At 41.3% G+C, this 18,125-nt stretch overlaps 1 protein-coding gene across 10 annotated transcripts in view; it reads left to right on the top strand.

The window, feature by feature from the left end:
- The window catches only part of LOC139746342 (receptor-type guanylate cyclase Gyc76C-like), a 366,650-nt gene that overhangs the window by 259,449 nt on the left and 89,076 nt on the right, over positions 1-18,125 (top strand). For all 10 annotated transcript variants that reach the window (XM_071657506.1, XM_071657505.1, XM_071657507.1 and 7 more), the window contains one exon: positions 12,895-13,043. In XM_071657506.1, the coding sequence (XP_071513607.1) occupies positions 12,895-13,043 (149 nt within the window). The remainder of the gene's footprint in view (positions 1-12,894; positions 13,044-18,125) is intronic.

Raw genomic sequence — 18,125 nt, 5'->3', positions numbered from 1 at the left:
CCTCAAACATACTACCTATCTCTCCTTTTTTCTCATCTTGATTACATCCACACTCATTTAGACACCCCAATCTGAGCCTTCGAGAGGATAAGCACTCCCCGCATGACTCCTTCTTCTGTTTTCCCTTTTAGAAAGTTAGAATACAAGGAGGGGAGGGTTTCTAGCCCCCTGCTCCCATCCCCTTTAGTCGCCTTGTACGACACGCGAGGAATGCTTGGGAAGTATTCTTTCTCCCCTATCCCCAGGAATAGAACATATATATATATATATATATATATATATATATATATATATATATATATATATATATATATCCCTGGGGATAGGGGAGAAAGAATACTTCCCACGTATTCCCTGCGTGTCGTAGAAGGCGACTAAAAGGGGAGGGAGCGGGGGGCTGGAAATCCTCCCCTCTCACTTTTTTTTTTTTTTTTTTTTTTCTTTTTTTTTTTTTAATTTTCCAAAAGAAGGAACAGAGAAGGGGCCCAGGTGAGGATATTCCCTCAAGGGCCCAGTCCTCTGTTCTCAACGCTACCTCGCTAATGCGGGAAATGGCGAATAGTATGAAAGAAAAAGAAAGAATATATATATATATATATATATATATATATATATATATATATATTTTTTTTTATTTATTATACTTTGTCGCTGTCTCCCGCGTTTGCGAGGTAGCGCAAGGAAACAGACGAAAGAAATGGCCCAACCCCCCCCCCATACACATGTATATACATACGTCCACACACGCAAATATACACACCTACACAGCTTTCCATGGTTTACCCCAGACGCTTCACATGCCTTGATTCAATCCACTGACAGCACGTCAACCCCGGTATACCAATCGCTCCAATTCACTCTATTCCTTGCCCTCCTTTCACCCTCCTGCATGTTCAGGCCCCGATCACACAAAATCTTTTTCACTCCATCTTTCTACCTCCAATTTGGTCTCCCTCTTCTCCTCGTTCCCTCCACCTCCGACACATATATCCTCTTGGTCAATCTTTCCTCACTCATTCTCTCCATGTGCCCAAACCACTTCAAAACACCCTCTTCTGCTCTCTCAACCACGCTCTTTTTATTTCCACACATCTCTCTTACCCTTACGTTACTCACTCGATCAAACCACCTCACACCACACATTGTCCTCAAACATCTCATTTCCAGCACATCCATCCTCCTGCGCACAACTCTATCCATAGCCCACGCCTCGCAACCATACAACATTGTTGGAACCACTATTCCTTCAAACATACCCATTTTTGCTTTCCGAGATAATGTTCTCGACTTCCACACATTCTTCAAGGCCCCCAGAATTTTCGCCCCCTCCCCCACCCTATGATCCACTTCCGCTTTCATGGTTCCATCCGCTGCCAGATCCACTCCCAGATATCTAAAACACTTCACTTCCTCCAGTTTTTCTCCATTCAAACTCACCTCCCAATTGACTTGACACTCAACCCTACTGTACCTAATATATATCTACCGGAGTTGACGTGCTGTCAGTGGATTGAATCAGGGCATGTGAAGCGTCTGGGGTAAACCATAGAAAGTTGTGTGGGGCCTGGATGTGGAAAGGGAGCTGTGGTTTCGGGCATTATTGTGTGGCAGCTATAGACTGAGTGTGAACGAATGGGGCCTTTGTTGTCTTTTCCTAGTGCTACCTCGCACACATGAGGGGGGAGGGGGGAGGGGGAAGGTATTCCATGTGTGGCGTGGTGGCGATGGGAGTGAATGGGGGCAGACAGTGTGAATTGTGTGCATTGGTATATATGTATGTGTCTGTGTATGTATATATATGTGTACATTGAGATGTATAGGTATGTATATTTGCGTGTGTGGACGTGTGTGTGTATACATTGTGTATGGGGGTGGGTTGGGCCATTTCTTTCGTCTGTTTCCTTGCGCTACCTCGCAAATGCGGGAGACAGCGACAAAGCAAAATAAATAAATATGAAAAATATATATATATATATTTTTTTTTCATACTATTCGCCATTTCCCGCTTTAGCGAGGTAGCGTTACGAACAGAGGTCTGGGCCTTTGAGGAATATCCTCACCTGGCCCCCTTCTCTGTTCCTTCTTTTGGAAAATTAAAAAAAGAATGAGAGGGGAGGATTTCCAGCCCCCCGCTCCCTTCCCTTTTAGTCGCTTTCTACGACAGGCAGGGAATACGTGGGAAGTATTCTTTCTCCCCTATCCCCAGGGAATATATATATATATATATATATATATATATATATATATATATATATATATATATATATATATTTATATATATATATATATTTTTTTTTTTTTTTTGCTGTCTCCCGCGTTTGCAAGGTAGAGCAAGGAAACAGACGAAAGAAATGGCCCAACCCACCCCCATACACTTGTATATACATACGTCCACACACACAAATATACATACCTACACAGCTTTCCATGGTTTACCCTAGGCGCTTCACATGCCCTGATTCAATCCACTGACAGCACGTCAACCTCGGTATACCACATCAATCCAATTCACTCTATTCCTTGCAGTCCTTTCACCCTCCTGCATGTTCAGGCCCTGATCACACAAAATCTTTTTCACTCCATCTTTTCACCTCCAATTTGGTCTCCCACTTCTCCTCCTTCCCTCCACCTCCGACACATATATCCTCTTGGTCAATCTTTCCTCACTCATTCTTTCCATGTGCCCAAACCATTTCAAAACACCCTCTTCTGCTCTCTCAACCACGCTCTTTTTATTTCCACACATCTCTCTTACCCTTACGTTACTTACTCGATCAAACCACCTCACACCACACATTGTCCTCAAACAGCTCATTTCCAGCACATCCATCCTTCTGCGCACAACTCTATCCATAGCCCACGCCTCGCAACCATACAACATTGTTGGAACCACTATTCCTTCAAACATACCCATTTTTGCTTTCCGAGATAATGTTCTCGACTTCCACACATTCTTCAAGGCTCCCAGGATTTTCGCCCACTCCCCCACCCTACGATTCGATTCCGCTTCCATGGTTCCATCCACTGCCAGATCCACTCCCAGATATCTAAAACACTTTACTTCCTCCAGTTTTTCTCCATTCAAACTTACCTCCCAATTGACTTGACCCTCAACCCTACTGTACCTAATTACCTTGCTCTTATTCACATTTACTCTTAACTTTCTTCTTTCACACACTTTACCAAACTCAGTCACCAGCTTCTGCAGTTTCTCACATGAATCAGAAACCAGCGCTGTATCATCAGCAAACAACAACTGACTCACTTCCCAAGCTCTCTCATCCCCAACAGACTTCATACTTGCCCCTCTTTCCAAAACTCTTGCATTCACCTCCCTAACAACCCCATCCATAAACAAATTAAACAACCATGGAGACATCACGCACCCCTGCCGCAAACCTACATTCACTGAGAACCAAACACTTTCCTCTCTTCCTACACGTACACATGCCTTACATCCTCGATAAAAACTTTTCACTGCTTCTAACAACTTGCCTCCCACACCATATATTCTTAATACCTTCCACAGAGCATCTCTATCAACTCTATCATATGCCTTCTCCAGATCCATTAATGCTACATACAAATCCATTTGCTTTTCTAAGTATTTCTCACATACATTCTTCAAAGCAAACACCTGATCCACACATCCTCTACCACTTCTGAAACCACACTGCTCTTCCCCAATCTGATGCTCTGTACATGCCTTCACCCTCTCAATCAATACCCTCCCATATAATTTACCTGGAATACTCAACAAACTTATACCTATGTAATTTGAGCACTCACTCTTATCCCCTTTGCCTTTGTACAATGGCACTATGCACGCATTCCGCCAATTCTCAGGCACCTCACCATGAGTCATACATACATTAAATAACCTTACCAATCAGTGAATAATACAGTCACCCCCTTTTTTAATAAATTCCACTGCAATACCATCCAAACCTGCTGCCTTGCCGGCTTTCATCTTCCGCAAAGCTTTTACTACCTCTTCTCTGTTTACCAAATCATTTTCCCTAACCCTCTCACTTTGCACACCACCTCGACCAAAACACCCTATATCTGCCACTCTATCATCAAACACATTCAACAAACCTTCAAAATACTCACTCCATCTCCTTCTCACATCACCACTACTTGTTATCACCTCCCCATTTGCGCCCTTCACTAAAGTTCCCATTTGCTCCCTTGTCTTACGCACTTTATTTACCTCCTTCCAGAACATCTTTTTATTCTCCCTAAAATTAAATGATACTCTCTCACCCCAACTCTCATTTGCCCTCCTTTTCACCTCTTGCACCTTTCTCTTGAACTCCTGTCTCTTTTATACATCTCCCACTCAATTGCATTTTTTCCCTGCAAAAATCGTCCAAATGCCTCTCTCTTCTCTTTCACTAATAATCTTACTTCTTCATCCCACCACTCACTACCCTTTCTAATCAACCCACCTCCCACTCTTCTCATGCCACAAGCATCTTTTGCGCAATCCATCACTGATTCCCTAAATACATCCCATTCCTCCCCCACTCCCCTTACTTCCATTGTTCTCACCTTTTTTCCATTCTGTACTCAGTCTCTCCTGGTACTTCCTCACACAAGTCTCCTTCCCAAGCTCACTTACTCTCACCACCCTCTTCACCCCAACATTCACTCTTCTTTTCTGAAAACCCATACAAATCTTCACCTTAGCCTCCACAAGATAATGATCAGACATCCCTCCAGCTGCACCTCTCAGCACATTAACATCCAAAAGTCTCTCTTTCGCGCGCCTGTCAATTAACACGTAATCCAATAACGCTCTCTGGCCATCTCTCCTACTTACATACGCATACTTATGTATATCTCGCTTTTTAAACCAGGTATTCCCAATCACCAGTCCTTTTTCAGCACATAAATCTACAAGCTCTTCACCATTTCCATTTACAACACTGAACACCCCATGTATACCAATTATTCCCTCAACTGCCACATTACTCACCTTTGCATTCAAATCACCCATCACTATAACCCGGTCTCGTGCATCAAAACCACTAACACACTCATTCAGCTGCTCCCAAAACACTTGCCTCTCATGATCTTTCTTCTCATGCCCAGGTGCATATGCACCAATAATCACCCATCTCTCTCCATCAACTTTCAGTTATATCCATGTTAATCGAGAATTTACTTTCTTACATCCTATCACATACTCCCACAACTCCTGTTTCAGGAGTACTGCTACTCCTTCCCTTGCTCTTGTCCTCTCACTAACCCCTGACTTTACTCCCAAGACATTCCCAAACCACTCTTCCCCTTTACCCTTGAGCTTCGTTTCACTCAGAGCCAAAACATCCAGGATCCTTTCCTCAAACATACTACCTATCTCTCCTTTTTTCACATCTTGGTTGCATCCACACACATTTAGACACCCCAGTCTGAGCCTTATATATATATATATATATATATATATATATATATATATATATATATATATATATATTTTTTTTTTTTTTTTTTTTTATACTTTGTCGCTGTCTCCCGCGTTTGCGAGGTAGCGCAAGGAAACAGACGAAAGAAATGGCCCAACCCCCCCCCCATACACATGTATATACATACGTCCACACACGCAAATATACATACCTACACAGCTTTCCATGGTTTACCCCAGACGCTTCACATGTCTTGATTCAATCCACTGACAGCACATCAACCCCGGTATACCACATTGCTCCAATTCACTCTATTCCTTGCCCTCCTTTCACCCTCCTGCAAGTTCAGGCCCCGATCACACAAAATCTTTTTCACTCCATCTTTCCACCTCCAATTTGGTCTCCCTCTTCTCCTCGTTCCCTCCACCTCCGACACATATATCCTCTTGGTCAACCTTTCCTCACTCATTCTCTCCATGTGCCCAAACCATTTCAAAACACCCTCTTCTGCTCTCTCAACCACGCTCTTTTTATTTCCACACATCTCTCTCACCCTTACGTTACTTACTCGATCAAACCACCTCACACCACACATTGTCCTCAGACATCTCATTTCCAGCACATCCATCCTCCTGCGCACAACTCTATCCATAGCCCACGCCTCGCAACCATACAACATTGTTGGAACCACTATTCCTTCAAACATACCCATTTTTGCTTTCCGAGATAATGTTCTCGACTTCCACACATTCTTCAAGGCTCCCAGAATTTTCGCCCCCTCCCCCATCCTATGGTCCACTTCTGCTTCCATGGTTCCATCTGCTGTCAGATCCACTCCCAGATATCTAAAACACTTCACTTCCTCCAGTTTTTCTCCATTCAAACTCACCTCCCAATTTACTTGACCCTCAACCCTACTGTACCTAATAACCTTGCTCTTATTCACATTTACTCTTAACTTTCTTCTTCCACACACTTTATCAAACTCCGTCACCAGCTTCTGCAGTTTCTCACATGAATCAGCCACCAGCACTGTATCATCAGCGAACAACAACTGACTCACTTCCCAAGCTCTCTCATCCCCAACAGACTTCATACTTGCCCCTCTTTCCAAAACTCTTGCCTTTACCTCCCTAACAACCCCATCCATAAACAAATTAAACAACCATGGAGACATCACACACCCCTGCCGCAAACCTACATTCACTGAGAACCAATCACTTTCCTCTCTTCCTACACGTACACATGCCTTACATCCTCGATAAAAACTTTTCACTGCTTCTAACAACTTGCCTCCCACACCATATATTCTTAATACCTTCCACAGAGCATCTCTATCAACTCTATCATATGCCTTCTCCAGATCCATAAATGCTACATACAAATCCATTTGCTTTTCTAAGTATTTCTCACATACATTCTTCAAAGCAAACACCTGATCCATACATCCTCTACCACTTCTGAAACCACACTGCTCTTCCCCAATCTGATGCTCTGTACATGCCTTCACCCTCTCAATCAATACCCTCCCATACAATTTACCAGGAATACTCAACAAACTTATACCTCTGTAATTTGAGCACTCACTCTTATCCCCTTTTCCTTTGTACAATGGCACTATGCACGCATTCCTCCAATCCTCAGGCACCTCACCATGAGTCATACATACATTAAATAACCTTACCAACCAGTCAACAATACAGTCACCCCCTTTTTTAATAAATTCCACTGCAATACCATCCAAACCTGCTGCCTTGCCAGCTTTCATCTTCCGCAAAGCTTTCACTACCTCTTCTCTGTTTACCAAATCGTTTTCCCTAACCCTCTCACTTTGCACACCACCTCGACCAAAGCACCCTATATCTGCCACTCTATCATCAGACACATTCAACCAACCTTCAAAATACTCACTCCATCTCCTCACATCACCCCTACTTGTTATCACCTCCCCATTTGCGCCCTTCACTAAAGTTCCCATTTGCTCCCTTGTCTTACGCACTTTATTTACCTCCTTCCAGAACATCTTTTTATTTTCCCTAAAATTTAATGACACTCTCTCACCCCAACTCTCATTTGTCCTTTTTTTCACCTCTTGCACCTTTCTCTTGACCTCCTGTCTCTTTCTTTTATACATCTCCCACTCAATTGCATTTTTTCCCTGCAAAAATCGTCCAAATGCCTCTCTCTTCTCTTTCACTAATACTCTTACTTCTTCATCCCACCACTCACTACCCTTTCTAATCAACCCACAAGCATCTTTTGCGCAATCCATCACTGACTCCCTAAATACATCCCATTCCTCCCCCACTCCCCTTACTTCCATTATATATATATATATATATATATATATATATATATATATATATATATATATATATATATATATATATATATATATATATTTGTTTAATTTGTTTATGGATGGGGTTGTTAGGGAGGTGAATGCAAGAGTTTTGGAAAGAGGGGCAAGTATGAAGTCTGTTGGGGATGAGAGAGCTTGGGAAGTGAGTCAGTTGTTGTTCGCTGATGATACAGCGCTGGTGGCTGATTTATGTGAGAAACTGCAGAAGCTGGTGACTGAGTTTGGTAAAGTGTGTGAAAGAAGAAAGTTAAGAGTAAATGTGAATAAGAGCAAGGTTATTAGGTACAGTAGGGTTGAGGGTCGAGTCAATTGGGAGGTAAGTTTGAATGGAGAAAAACTGGAGGAAGTAAAGTGTTTTAGATATCTGGGAGTGGATCTGGCAGTGGATGGAACCATGGAAGCGGAAGTGGAACATAGGGTGGGGGAGGGGGCGAAAATCCTGGGAGCCTTGAAGAATGTGTGGAAGTCGAGAACATTATCTCGGAAAGCAAAAATGGGTATGTTTGAAGGAATAGTGGTTCCAACAATGTTGTATGGTTGCGAGGCGTGGGCTATGGATTGATTTGTGCACAGGATGATGGATGTGCTGGAAATGAGATGTTTGAGGACAATATGTGGTGTGAGGTGGTTTGATTGAGTAAGTAACGTAAGGGTAAGAGAGATGTGTGGAAATAAAAAGAGCGTGGTTGAGAGAGCAGAAGAGGGTGTTTTGAAATGGTTTGGGCACATGGAGAGAATGAGTGAGGAAAGATTGACTAAGAGGATATATGTGTCGGAGGTGGAGGGAACGAGGAGAAGTGGGAGACCAAATTGTAATGTAAGGTAAGAGAGATGTGGGGAAATAAAAAGAGCGTGGTTGAGAGAGCAGAAGAGGGTGTTTTGAAATGGTTTGGGCACATGGAGAGAATGAGTGAGGAAAGATTAACCAAGAGGATATATATGTCGGAGGTGGAGGGAACGAGGAGAAGTGGGAGACCAAATTGGAGGTGGAAAGATGGAGTGAAAAAGATTTTGTGTGATCGGGGCCTGAACATGCAGGAGGGTGAAAGGAGGGCAAGGAATAGAGTGAATTGGATCGATGTGGTATACCGGGGTTGAAGTGCTGTCAGTGGATTGAATTAGGGCATGTGAAGCATCTGGGGTAAACCATGGAAAGCTGTGTAGGTATGTATATTTGCATGTGTGGACGTATGTATATACATGTGTATGGGGGTGGGTTGGCCCATTTCTTTCGTCTGTTTCCTTGCTTTACCTCGCAAACGCAGGAGACAGTGACAAAGCAAAAAAAAAAAATATATATATATATATTTATATATATATATATATATATATATATATATATATATATATATATATATATATATATATATATATATATATATTTATTTATTTATCTATTTTGCTTTGTCGCTGTTTGCGAGGTAGCGCAAGGAAACAGATGAAAGAAATGGCCCAACCCACCCCCATACACATGTATATACATACACGTCGTCCACACACATGGAATAACATCCCCCTCCCCCCTCATGTGTGCGAGGTAGTGCTAGGAAAAGACAACAAAGGCCCCATTCGTTCACACTCAGTCTCTAGCTGTCATGTAATAATGCCCGAAACCACAGCTCCCTTTCCATATCCAGGCCCCACAGAACTTTCCATGGTTTACCCCAGACGCTTCACATGCCCTGATTTAATCCATTGACAGCACATCGACCCCGGTATACCACATCGATCCAATTCACTCTATTCCATGCCCGCCTTTCACCCTCCTGCATGTTCAGGCCCCGATCACTCAAAATCTTTTTCACTCCATCTTTCCACCTCCAATTTGGTCTCTCACTTCTCCTCGTTCCCTCCACCTCCAGCACATATATCCTCTTGGTCAATCTTTCCTCACTCATTCTCTCCATGTGACCAAACCATTTCAAAACACCCTCTTCTGCTCTCTCAACCACGCTCTTTTTATTTCCACACATCTCTCTTACCCTTACATTACTAACTCGATCAAACCACCTCACACCACATATTGTCCTCAAACATCTCATTTCCAGCACATCCACCCTCCTGCGCACAACTCTATCCATAGCCCATGCCTCGCCACCTATACAACATTGTTGGAACCACTATTCCTTCAAACATACCCATTTTTGCTTTCCGAGATAATGTTCTCAACTTCCAAACATTCTTCAAGGCTCCCAGGATTTTCGCCCCCTCCTCCACCCTATGATTCACTTCCGCTTCCATGGTTCCATCCTCCGCCAGATCCACTCCCAGATATCTAAAACACTTTACTTCCTCCAGTTTTTCTCCGTTCAAACTTACCTCCCAATTGACTTGACCCTCAACCCTACTGTACCTAATAACCTTGCTCTTATTCACATTTACTCTTAACTTTCTTCTTTCACACACTTTACCAAACTCAGTCACCAGCTTCTGCAGTTTCTCACATGAATCAGCCACCAGCGCTGTATCATCAGCGAACAACAACTGACTCACTTCCCAAGCTCTCTCATCCACAACAGACTTCATTCTTGCCCCTCTTTCCTAAACTCTTGCATTCACCTCCCTAACAACCCCATCCATAAACAAATTAAACAACCATGGAGACATCACACACCCCTGCCGCAAACCTACATTCACTGAGAACCAATCACTCTCCTCTCTACCTACACGTACACATGCCTTACATCCTCGATAAAAACTTTTCACTGCTTCTAACAACTTGCCACCCACACCATATATTCTTAATCCCTTCCACAGAGCATGTCTATCCACTCTATCTTATATTTATTTATTTATTTTGCTTTGTCGCTGTCTCCCGCATTTGCGAGATAGCGCAAGGAAACTGAAGAAAGAAATGGCCCAACCCACCCCCATACACATATATATACACACACATCCACACACGCAAATATACATACCTATACATCTCAATGTACACATATATATACACACACAGACACATACATATATACCCATGCACGCAATTCACACTGTCTGCCTTTATTCATTCCCATCACCACCTTGCCACACATGAAATACCATCCCCCTCCCCCCTCAAGTGTGCGAGGTTGCGCTAGGAAAAGATAACAAAGGCCCCATTCGTTCACACTCATATATATATATATATATATGTATATATATATATATATATATATATATATATATATATATATATATATATATATATATATATATATATATATATATATGTTTCTTTGTTCCTTGTGATACATAAAACAGATGGTCATTCCCACTACACAGACAGTCCCACAAGAGACAACAGGGCACCTGAGTGAATGGAACAGTCCTAGATCCTTGGACGAGACTCAGACATCGAAAGACGTTGTTTCCGACGTTCACAAGTTCTGAGAGGAAGGTAATCGGCTGAAGTTCACCTTAGCCGTCTTTCCCACGTGGTCTGGGGGCGCGGGCAGTCGGGCAGCATGGGGGTGCTGGCATGGGTGGGTGGGGGGTGAGCACCTACTCTAGGATCTCAATGTGGCAGATGGCTATAGGGTGGGTTCCACCCTGGGACTTTAGCTTCAGGTACTGCCCGGTCACGGGAGGCGACGCCGTAAATGTCACCATCATCCTGCTCATGGGCGGCTCACTGGGGAAGGAGTCGAACATGGGATTGTTGTAATTGCTGCTGTTGCCCAGGCTGATGTCCACGTAGTTGAACATCGGATGGAGGTGGTTGTTGGCACACGTCCACACCCGGACAGTGCTGACTTGACGTGGGGCACCCAGGTCGGCCATCCACCACCCCTGTGGGTCAGCCAGGTTGCCGATGAAGCAGTAGTAAAGTGGATAGAGTGATAGGAGAGGTGAAAGGAAAACTAAGGAAAAGGGGCACAGAAATGGACTGTGGTGGTGAGTTATGGTGGCTAGTGACAAGCCTGTTTGCAGATGATACTGTGTTGTTTGCTGTGATTGAAGAGAAGTTGTAAGTGTGTGAAATAAAGAAGTGGTGCTTGTAAGGAAATAGACTGAAAGTATAGATTTTGCAAAGCTCTGTAGAGTGAAAGAAGAAAATGTACAAAACTGTGCTATAGATATTGGAAGAGAAAGAATGGAAGAGGTGAGGGAATTTAAGTATTTAGGAGCTATCTTGGGCAAGTTTGGTGATATGGAAAAAGGGATAAGGGAGAGAGCAGTACAGTGTAGTAGAGTTATGAGTCCTTAATAGAATAATGAAGGGTATAGCTGTAATTATTGTAAGTATAGAAGTGAAGAAGGATTAAGGGACAGCTTCATCCTTCTGACCCTGACCTATGCATCCAAAACATGAACATGGAATGAGTCACAATGGTCAAGAGTCTAGGCTGTGGAAATTAACCATTCGAAAGGAGCATGTGGTATGACTAGATGGAGTAGATTAAGAAATAAGGGGGTGATTAAGAGACTTGTTATGGCAGGGAGTGCAAAGGGAGTGGAAGTGTTAGTGAAAGATGATACTTTGAGGTGACTTGGACATGTAGAAAGAATGCAAGATAGGGAGTTTACTAGGAGAGTGTATGATGGTATGATTGAAGAGATTGGTGTGAGAGGAAGATCAAGTGTGAGATGAGGAAATAGAGTGGAAAAGTACTGGAGGGAGAGAAATGGTGGAAGAGTCTTTGGAATTGTGTATGCAAGGGAGGCATGTAGGACAGGGATAAATGGAGTCTCTTTAGCTGTGGCCACTCCCTTGATGGGAGTTCCTTAGGGAATGGGAGCCAGATAGATAGATAGATGTAAGAGTGTATTGAGGCATGGCAAATTGTTTTTAAAAGCAATTCTTTTATGGAACTTCCTGCTGTGAAGAAAAGAAATATCACATCATCTTTAGAGTTCCTCCCTGAGGGAAGTCTAACCTTCATTGAAGATATGACATTTCTTCCACAGGTACATGGTCATACTTCAAAATAGATAAAAAAAAAGACTGCCACTCAACTGTTAGCTCTGTAACATAGTTTAATAGATTTCTTTTCAGGTAATGAAACGATATTTAGCAGAAATGCAGAGCTGTTAACATGGTTGCTAACAAGTCCCTAATAATCCTTTACATAACTTTATTGCTTATATGTAATTTCAGGTAAGTTTTCCCTTCGACAATTTCAAGTTTTATAATTTTTTCAGGTTTACTGGGATTCAACTTGACTATGAATGTAAATGCATCTAGTGAAGGCAAGTACAGTGTCTACTATTTTTCTGACTGCCCAGATCTCAGTATGGACAAATTTCACTGCACTAAGTGCCTTTACAAGATCAGTGACTACTATAGTGAGGTGAGTTGTCTCATTGATAATACTGATCTTAGGAGAGATGAAAATGATGAGGGTTGTCTGTATCCAGACTTTATTGGAACAGTCTAATTTGTGGAAACCTGTATCTTAACCCTTTTTTCTATGTAATATGTTGATATTTATATCTGTTTATATTAATGTTAAAAGATCAGCATAGGATGGTCTTTGTATTAAGTTATGCAAACACTGCTGTCACTCTTTGTTTTGGAAATTCCATTCTTTTTTCATTTCGTTTCACTTATATAGCCATTTAACATTTTAATTTTCACAAGATTTTTTTGATTGTTTTTCATATGGCCCTTTTCCCAATACAGTACTTTACATTAGTTGAATGTGGTTGAATTTCTTTATCCAAGTATCATACCAGCTTTAGAATCTGTTTAGGTTCCCTTGCAAGCTGAAGCAGTCCTCCATGCTTTTCATTCCCCTCTCATGACTTTTTCATAACCTGGAACATGTTCAGGTAGGAGTGTATACCTTCAGGCATGTCATTCACATGGATTGAGAAGAGTATTGGTTATAGAACAGAACCCTAGGTCGTTCCACTGGTGATCCCCACCCATTTGAAGAAGGTTCTCCTGACATGTGTCCTTTGTTCCATTTTTGTAATTACCTAATTGTACTGTACAGGGTAGGAGTTTTATGCCCATGGAGACCCATTTCTTGAACACTTTCTAGTATCTTACAACCTCTCGAATTTATATATGCTGTCTGCATCAACCATTTTCTCAGTTAGTCTGTACCAATCATCCTTTCTTCTTATACTATAAGAGTATTTCTTTACATCCTTATTGATAAGTTTCTTTCTTCATGTTACATCCTCTGATTCCTCTATCCCTTTGTCTCTTAAAATACTGTCCTTTATCCACTTTGTTTATCACTTTTTAAAAGGTAATGATTGTTACATGTTCTCTCTTCCAAGATAGGCAAATTTGAAACCTCAAACCATTGTCTGTAGCTTACCTCTCTTAATTCTGGTACCATCTTTGTTGCCTTCCTTTGGACCTTCTCTGTGAGTCCTTTGTGCTTCTTTAGGTATCGTAACCAAAGCTGAGAGGCTTATTCTAGTTTTGGCCTTTTGTAGGATCAAATTGAGGCTACCTTTTGCTTTGCTCCATTCTTATTTCTTTACACTTGCTTGGTTTGAATTTCATCAACCACATTTTAGAGTCTTTTTAGGTCCTGTAAGTTGATGCACTCCTCTTTGCTTTCACTTCCCTCATGACTTTAGCATCATTTGCAAACTTATTCAGGTAGGATTCAGTACCTTCAGACAAGTCATCAGTTTAGATCAAGAAGAGGAATGATCCCAGAATCAAACCCCGTGGCACTCTGCTGGTCACTTCAGTCCATTAGGCAAAGGCTTCTCTGACATGTGTTCTTTGATCCCTCCCCTTGAGATAAACCCTCCCATTGAGATAATTCTCTTTCCAACAAAGATGCTTCCTTCTTGTTCTTGTTTGGTGATTCATCATCAAAATCAAGTTTCCTATGTGGTAAAATGTCAAATACCTTCTAGCAGTCCAGATACAGACAGTCCACCCAGCCTTCCCTTTTGTAGACTGATCATGATCATTCCCTTGTAAAACTCTAAGAGGTTAGTTACTCACGACGTCCATTCCCTAAAACCATGCTGTCCCTCACTTAGGAAATTTCTCCTCTGCAGAAAGTCAGCCACTTGCTATCTAATAACTTTTCGAGAACCTTATACACCACACTCAGGGACTTATCTGTAGTTCATTGCCTGTTTCCAGTCTCCTTTCTTATATATAGGCGTGATGTTTATCTTTTTTTCAATCCCTTTCTTGTATGTGGGTATGATGTTTGCCTTTTTCCAATCCCTTTCTTATATATAGGTATGATGTTTGCCTTTTTCCATTCTCTTAGCTCAATGCTTCTCTCCAGTGACATCTTGAACAGTATTTCAAGTGTTTCATCTTATGTATTTGCACACCTTTTTAGCACATATAAAATTTCATCAAAACATGAACTTTATATGAGTCATGTCCTTTTAGTATTCTTTGAGTATCTTTTCTAGACATCTCAATAATTTCCAAAACTTTCTCTCCATTCCATCTCAGTGGTGTTGGGGTTTTAATGTCTTCCTCAGTAAAAAAAATTTTTTCAGTTCCTTGCATATCCTTACATCATCCTCTACAATATCTCCCTCCAAATCCCTTAGCCTGATTAGCTGTTCTATGATTGACATCTGGCTCCTGATAGATTTTTGAAATAGTTTTAGATGTTCAGCTGCCCTGACCACAATGTTCTTTTCATAGTTTCCTTGTTCCTCTTTCTTTATCCTGCTGTACTTGTTCCATGCTCTCTTTTGCCTTGTCAGTGATAGCTGGCTATAGTACCATCTGTGTCTTGACTGCTTCACCTCTCAAAGCTCCTTTGCTTTATGATATATTTTATTACACTATTCTTTCTCTTTCTTACCATTCCCTCTGTATTTGAGGTTTGAGGTACCCATGCCTTTACTCCCTCACTGTAAATTTCGCAGAACCTCTCAACAGAGTGCCCTGGTTCCTGACTACTGAATTCCATTTCCCAGTCTACATAACCATAGAAATTATTGAGATTTGTGTAGTTTCTATGAACATATCTCCTCTTTATGTGATATCTCACTTCTCTTTTAATGTCCTTGTTTACTACATAGTCAAATATGCCCTCTGGGCAGAATGGGTGAGAGCTCATCTCTGTGGTAAGCTCAGTGTCTATGACTCCAGTAATATCAGGTATAATTTTCTTTATACAATCCTTGAATTCCAGTTCTTTACCACTAACTATTTACTAATCCACATTTGAATACACTATTTTCAGTCTGACATTACCATCTCTTAACACTCCTGTCCTATCTGCAGTTATAGCAGGGCTACTCCATCCTCTTGCCATGTCTGGAATCTCCAGTTTTTGTCTTCTCAATGTACTCTTCTCTTTTCTTCCTGTTTTCCTTTGATTTATCACACTTGATGAATATCCCACAGAATTCTACCATGCCTTTAAGATTCTTAGCTTTTCTAAGTACTCCCAGGCTAGAGGACTCCAAGTCAAATGACCATAACTGGTTGCCCTTGTGCATTTTGGTTACAACTTCCGATCCTTCTCCATACCTTTATCACAGAAGTCACATCTAGCAGTCTTACAGCCTCTAGCACTTGTTTGATATACATTGCCTCCTTCTTTTCCCTCTTTCTTATCTGATTTATGATTTTCTTCCAGTCCAAATATAATCAGTGATTTTACAGTTATCATCCTCTTGCTTTACTGAACTTTCTAATTTTTGTGCCCACCTTTTTTCAGCAAAATTAGTCAGTATTGTAGTGTCAACCTCTGTAGTCCAACCTTTTCTTGTAATGTCTCTTTTAATTATCAAGCACTGGTCCTGTAGTCTGTGTACTTTTATAAACCATACATCAACTAGCCCATACATTTCCTTGACTGCTTCATCTCTGTCAGAACATATTACTTTTTCAACCTCTTTGCTCTATATCCTGTGTACCTTTGTTTGTGTCTCCCTGAGTCAATGTTCCTCACCTTCAGTCTTAACATTGTTGATTCACTTCCATATTTGCCTCTGATCTTCCCTGCTCTTTTCTTTCATCAGTCTTTTTGTGTGTTTTTGTCCTTTTTTTTTCTACCTGATCAGCTTTTGATATTGTTCCAGTAGATTCAATGTGCACTTTTGTCCTTTCCTCTATTTGAAAGTTTCCTTATAATGCTCCTGCAATGTCTTGTCCAGCATAGTCATGAAGTTTTTCCTCTAGATGCACAGCTTTTAATACATTAGACTGTGCCTTCTTATTATTGGCTTTATTTTCTTTGCTCTTTCCTTATGTGTGTATGTGGGTGTGTGTGTGTGTGTGTGTGTGTGTGTGTGTGTGTGTGTAATTAATTATTTGCGATTACCTCTTTGTGTTATATGGAGAGAGAGTTTTACACTCGTGGGAGCCCCATCTCTTGAAGAGTTTTGTTACATGTTACAAAAACTGTATAAGGAATGATATATTACTATTACTGCAATATCTGTATTTATTTTACTTAATTGTCTGTTGTTTTTATGTACACTGACTGTAGGGAGGCTTGATTATATCTATAATCTCAGTGAGGAGGGGGCAAATAAACACAGTAACTAGAAGACGGTGCCTTAATGTCTGCAACAGAAATGGCTTTAAGAAAGTGATACAGCACAGAATTTAGTTGACAAGCAGGGATTGCTTTGTATAGTAAGGCTTACAGTACTACCAGAGTCACTTTGAAATAGTGCATTAACATAAAAAGGTGAGTTTGAAGAATCAGCCTGATTCTCAACTTCAGTGCTATCCTGAAATGGCAGTTCAAGGCTTGCTTGCCACATTGATGCTTTCAATTAAAGCAATGTTTCTTTGCAAATGAGATTAACACTTATCTGGCTGATGCCAATGATGCCACAATTCAAGCTGCTAGTAAAGGAAAGTGTTTGTCCTGATAACTGTCCTGAATAAGAGCTTGTATTTACAAGTTAATTCAAGATTATGCAAACCAACGTTACCCAAGGAACAGACTTTTAATGGAGTAACTAAATTACTGACTGACCATTACAAGTCCAAGAGACTTCACACTGCTGAAACTCTTAAATTCTACAAATGCACTTTGGGGCAAATGAGTCCATTACAAATTACAGGGCTTATCCAAGAGACATAGCTGCAACATTTAGCCAGTTTTTCACAAGATCATTGAGAGATCACTTTTGTGAGTGGGATCTGCAGTGCTTAGACCCAGAAGAAGCCGATTACATCCAAAAGATCTTTTGAACAATGTTTGCAAATAATCCAAGCTCAGGAAGTTGCTGGTATTGAGATGCAGAATTTCTGGAATCAAAGTGTTCCTGCTCACCAAGTTCAAGCTGTGGATAGTGATGAAAAAGCTCCAGCATTTAAGAAAGTCACCACAGCCAGTATGCAATGTAGGAACCGTTTCCAAGCAGTATTACCACTCTGCTGCTGGGGAAGGAAAATTTTCAGTCAAGCCTTCAACACATACAATTGCTTCTCATGCAAAACAAGGGCACTAGAGAGGACA

This window comes from Panulirus ornatus, chromosome 64, assembly GCF_036320965.1.
Source record: "Panulirus ornatus isolate Po-2019 chromosome 64, ASM3632096v1, whole genome shotgun sequence".
NCBI lineage: Eukaryota > Metazoa > Arthropoda > Malacostraca > Decapoda > Palinuridae > Panulirus > Panulirus ornatus.
Note: the sequence above shows the minus strand (reverse complement) of the source record. Positions and strands in the feature narration are given on the sequence as shown.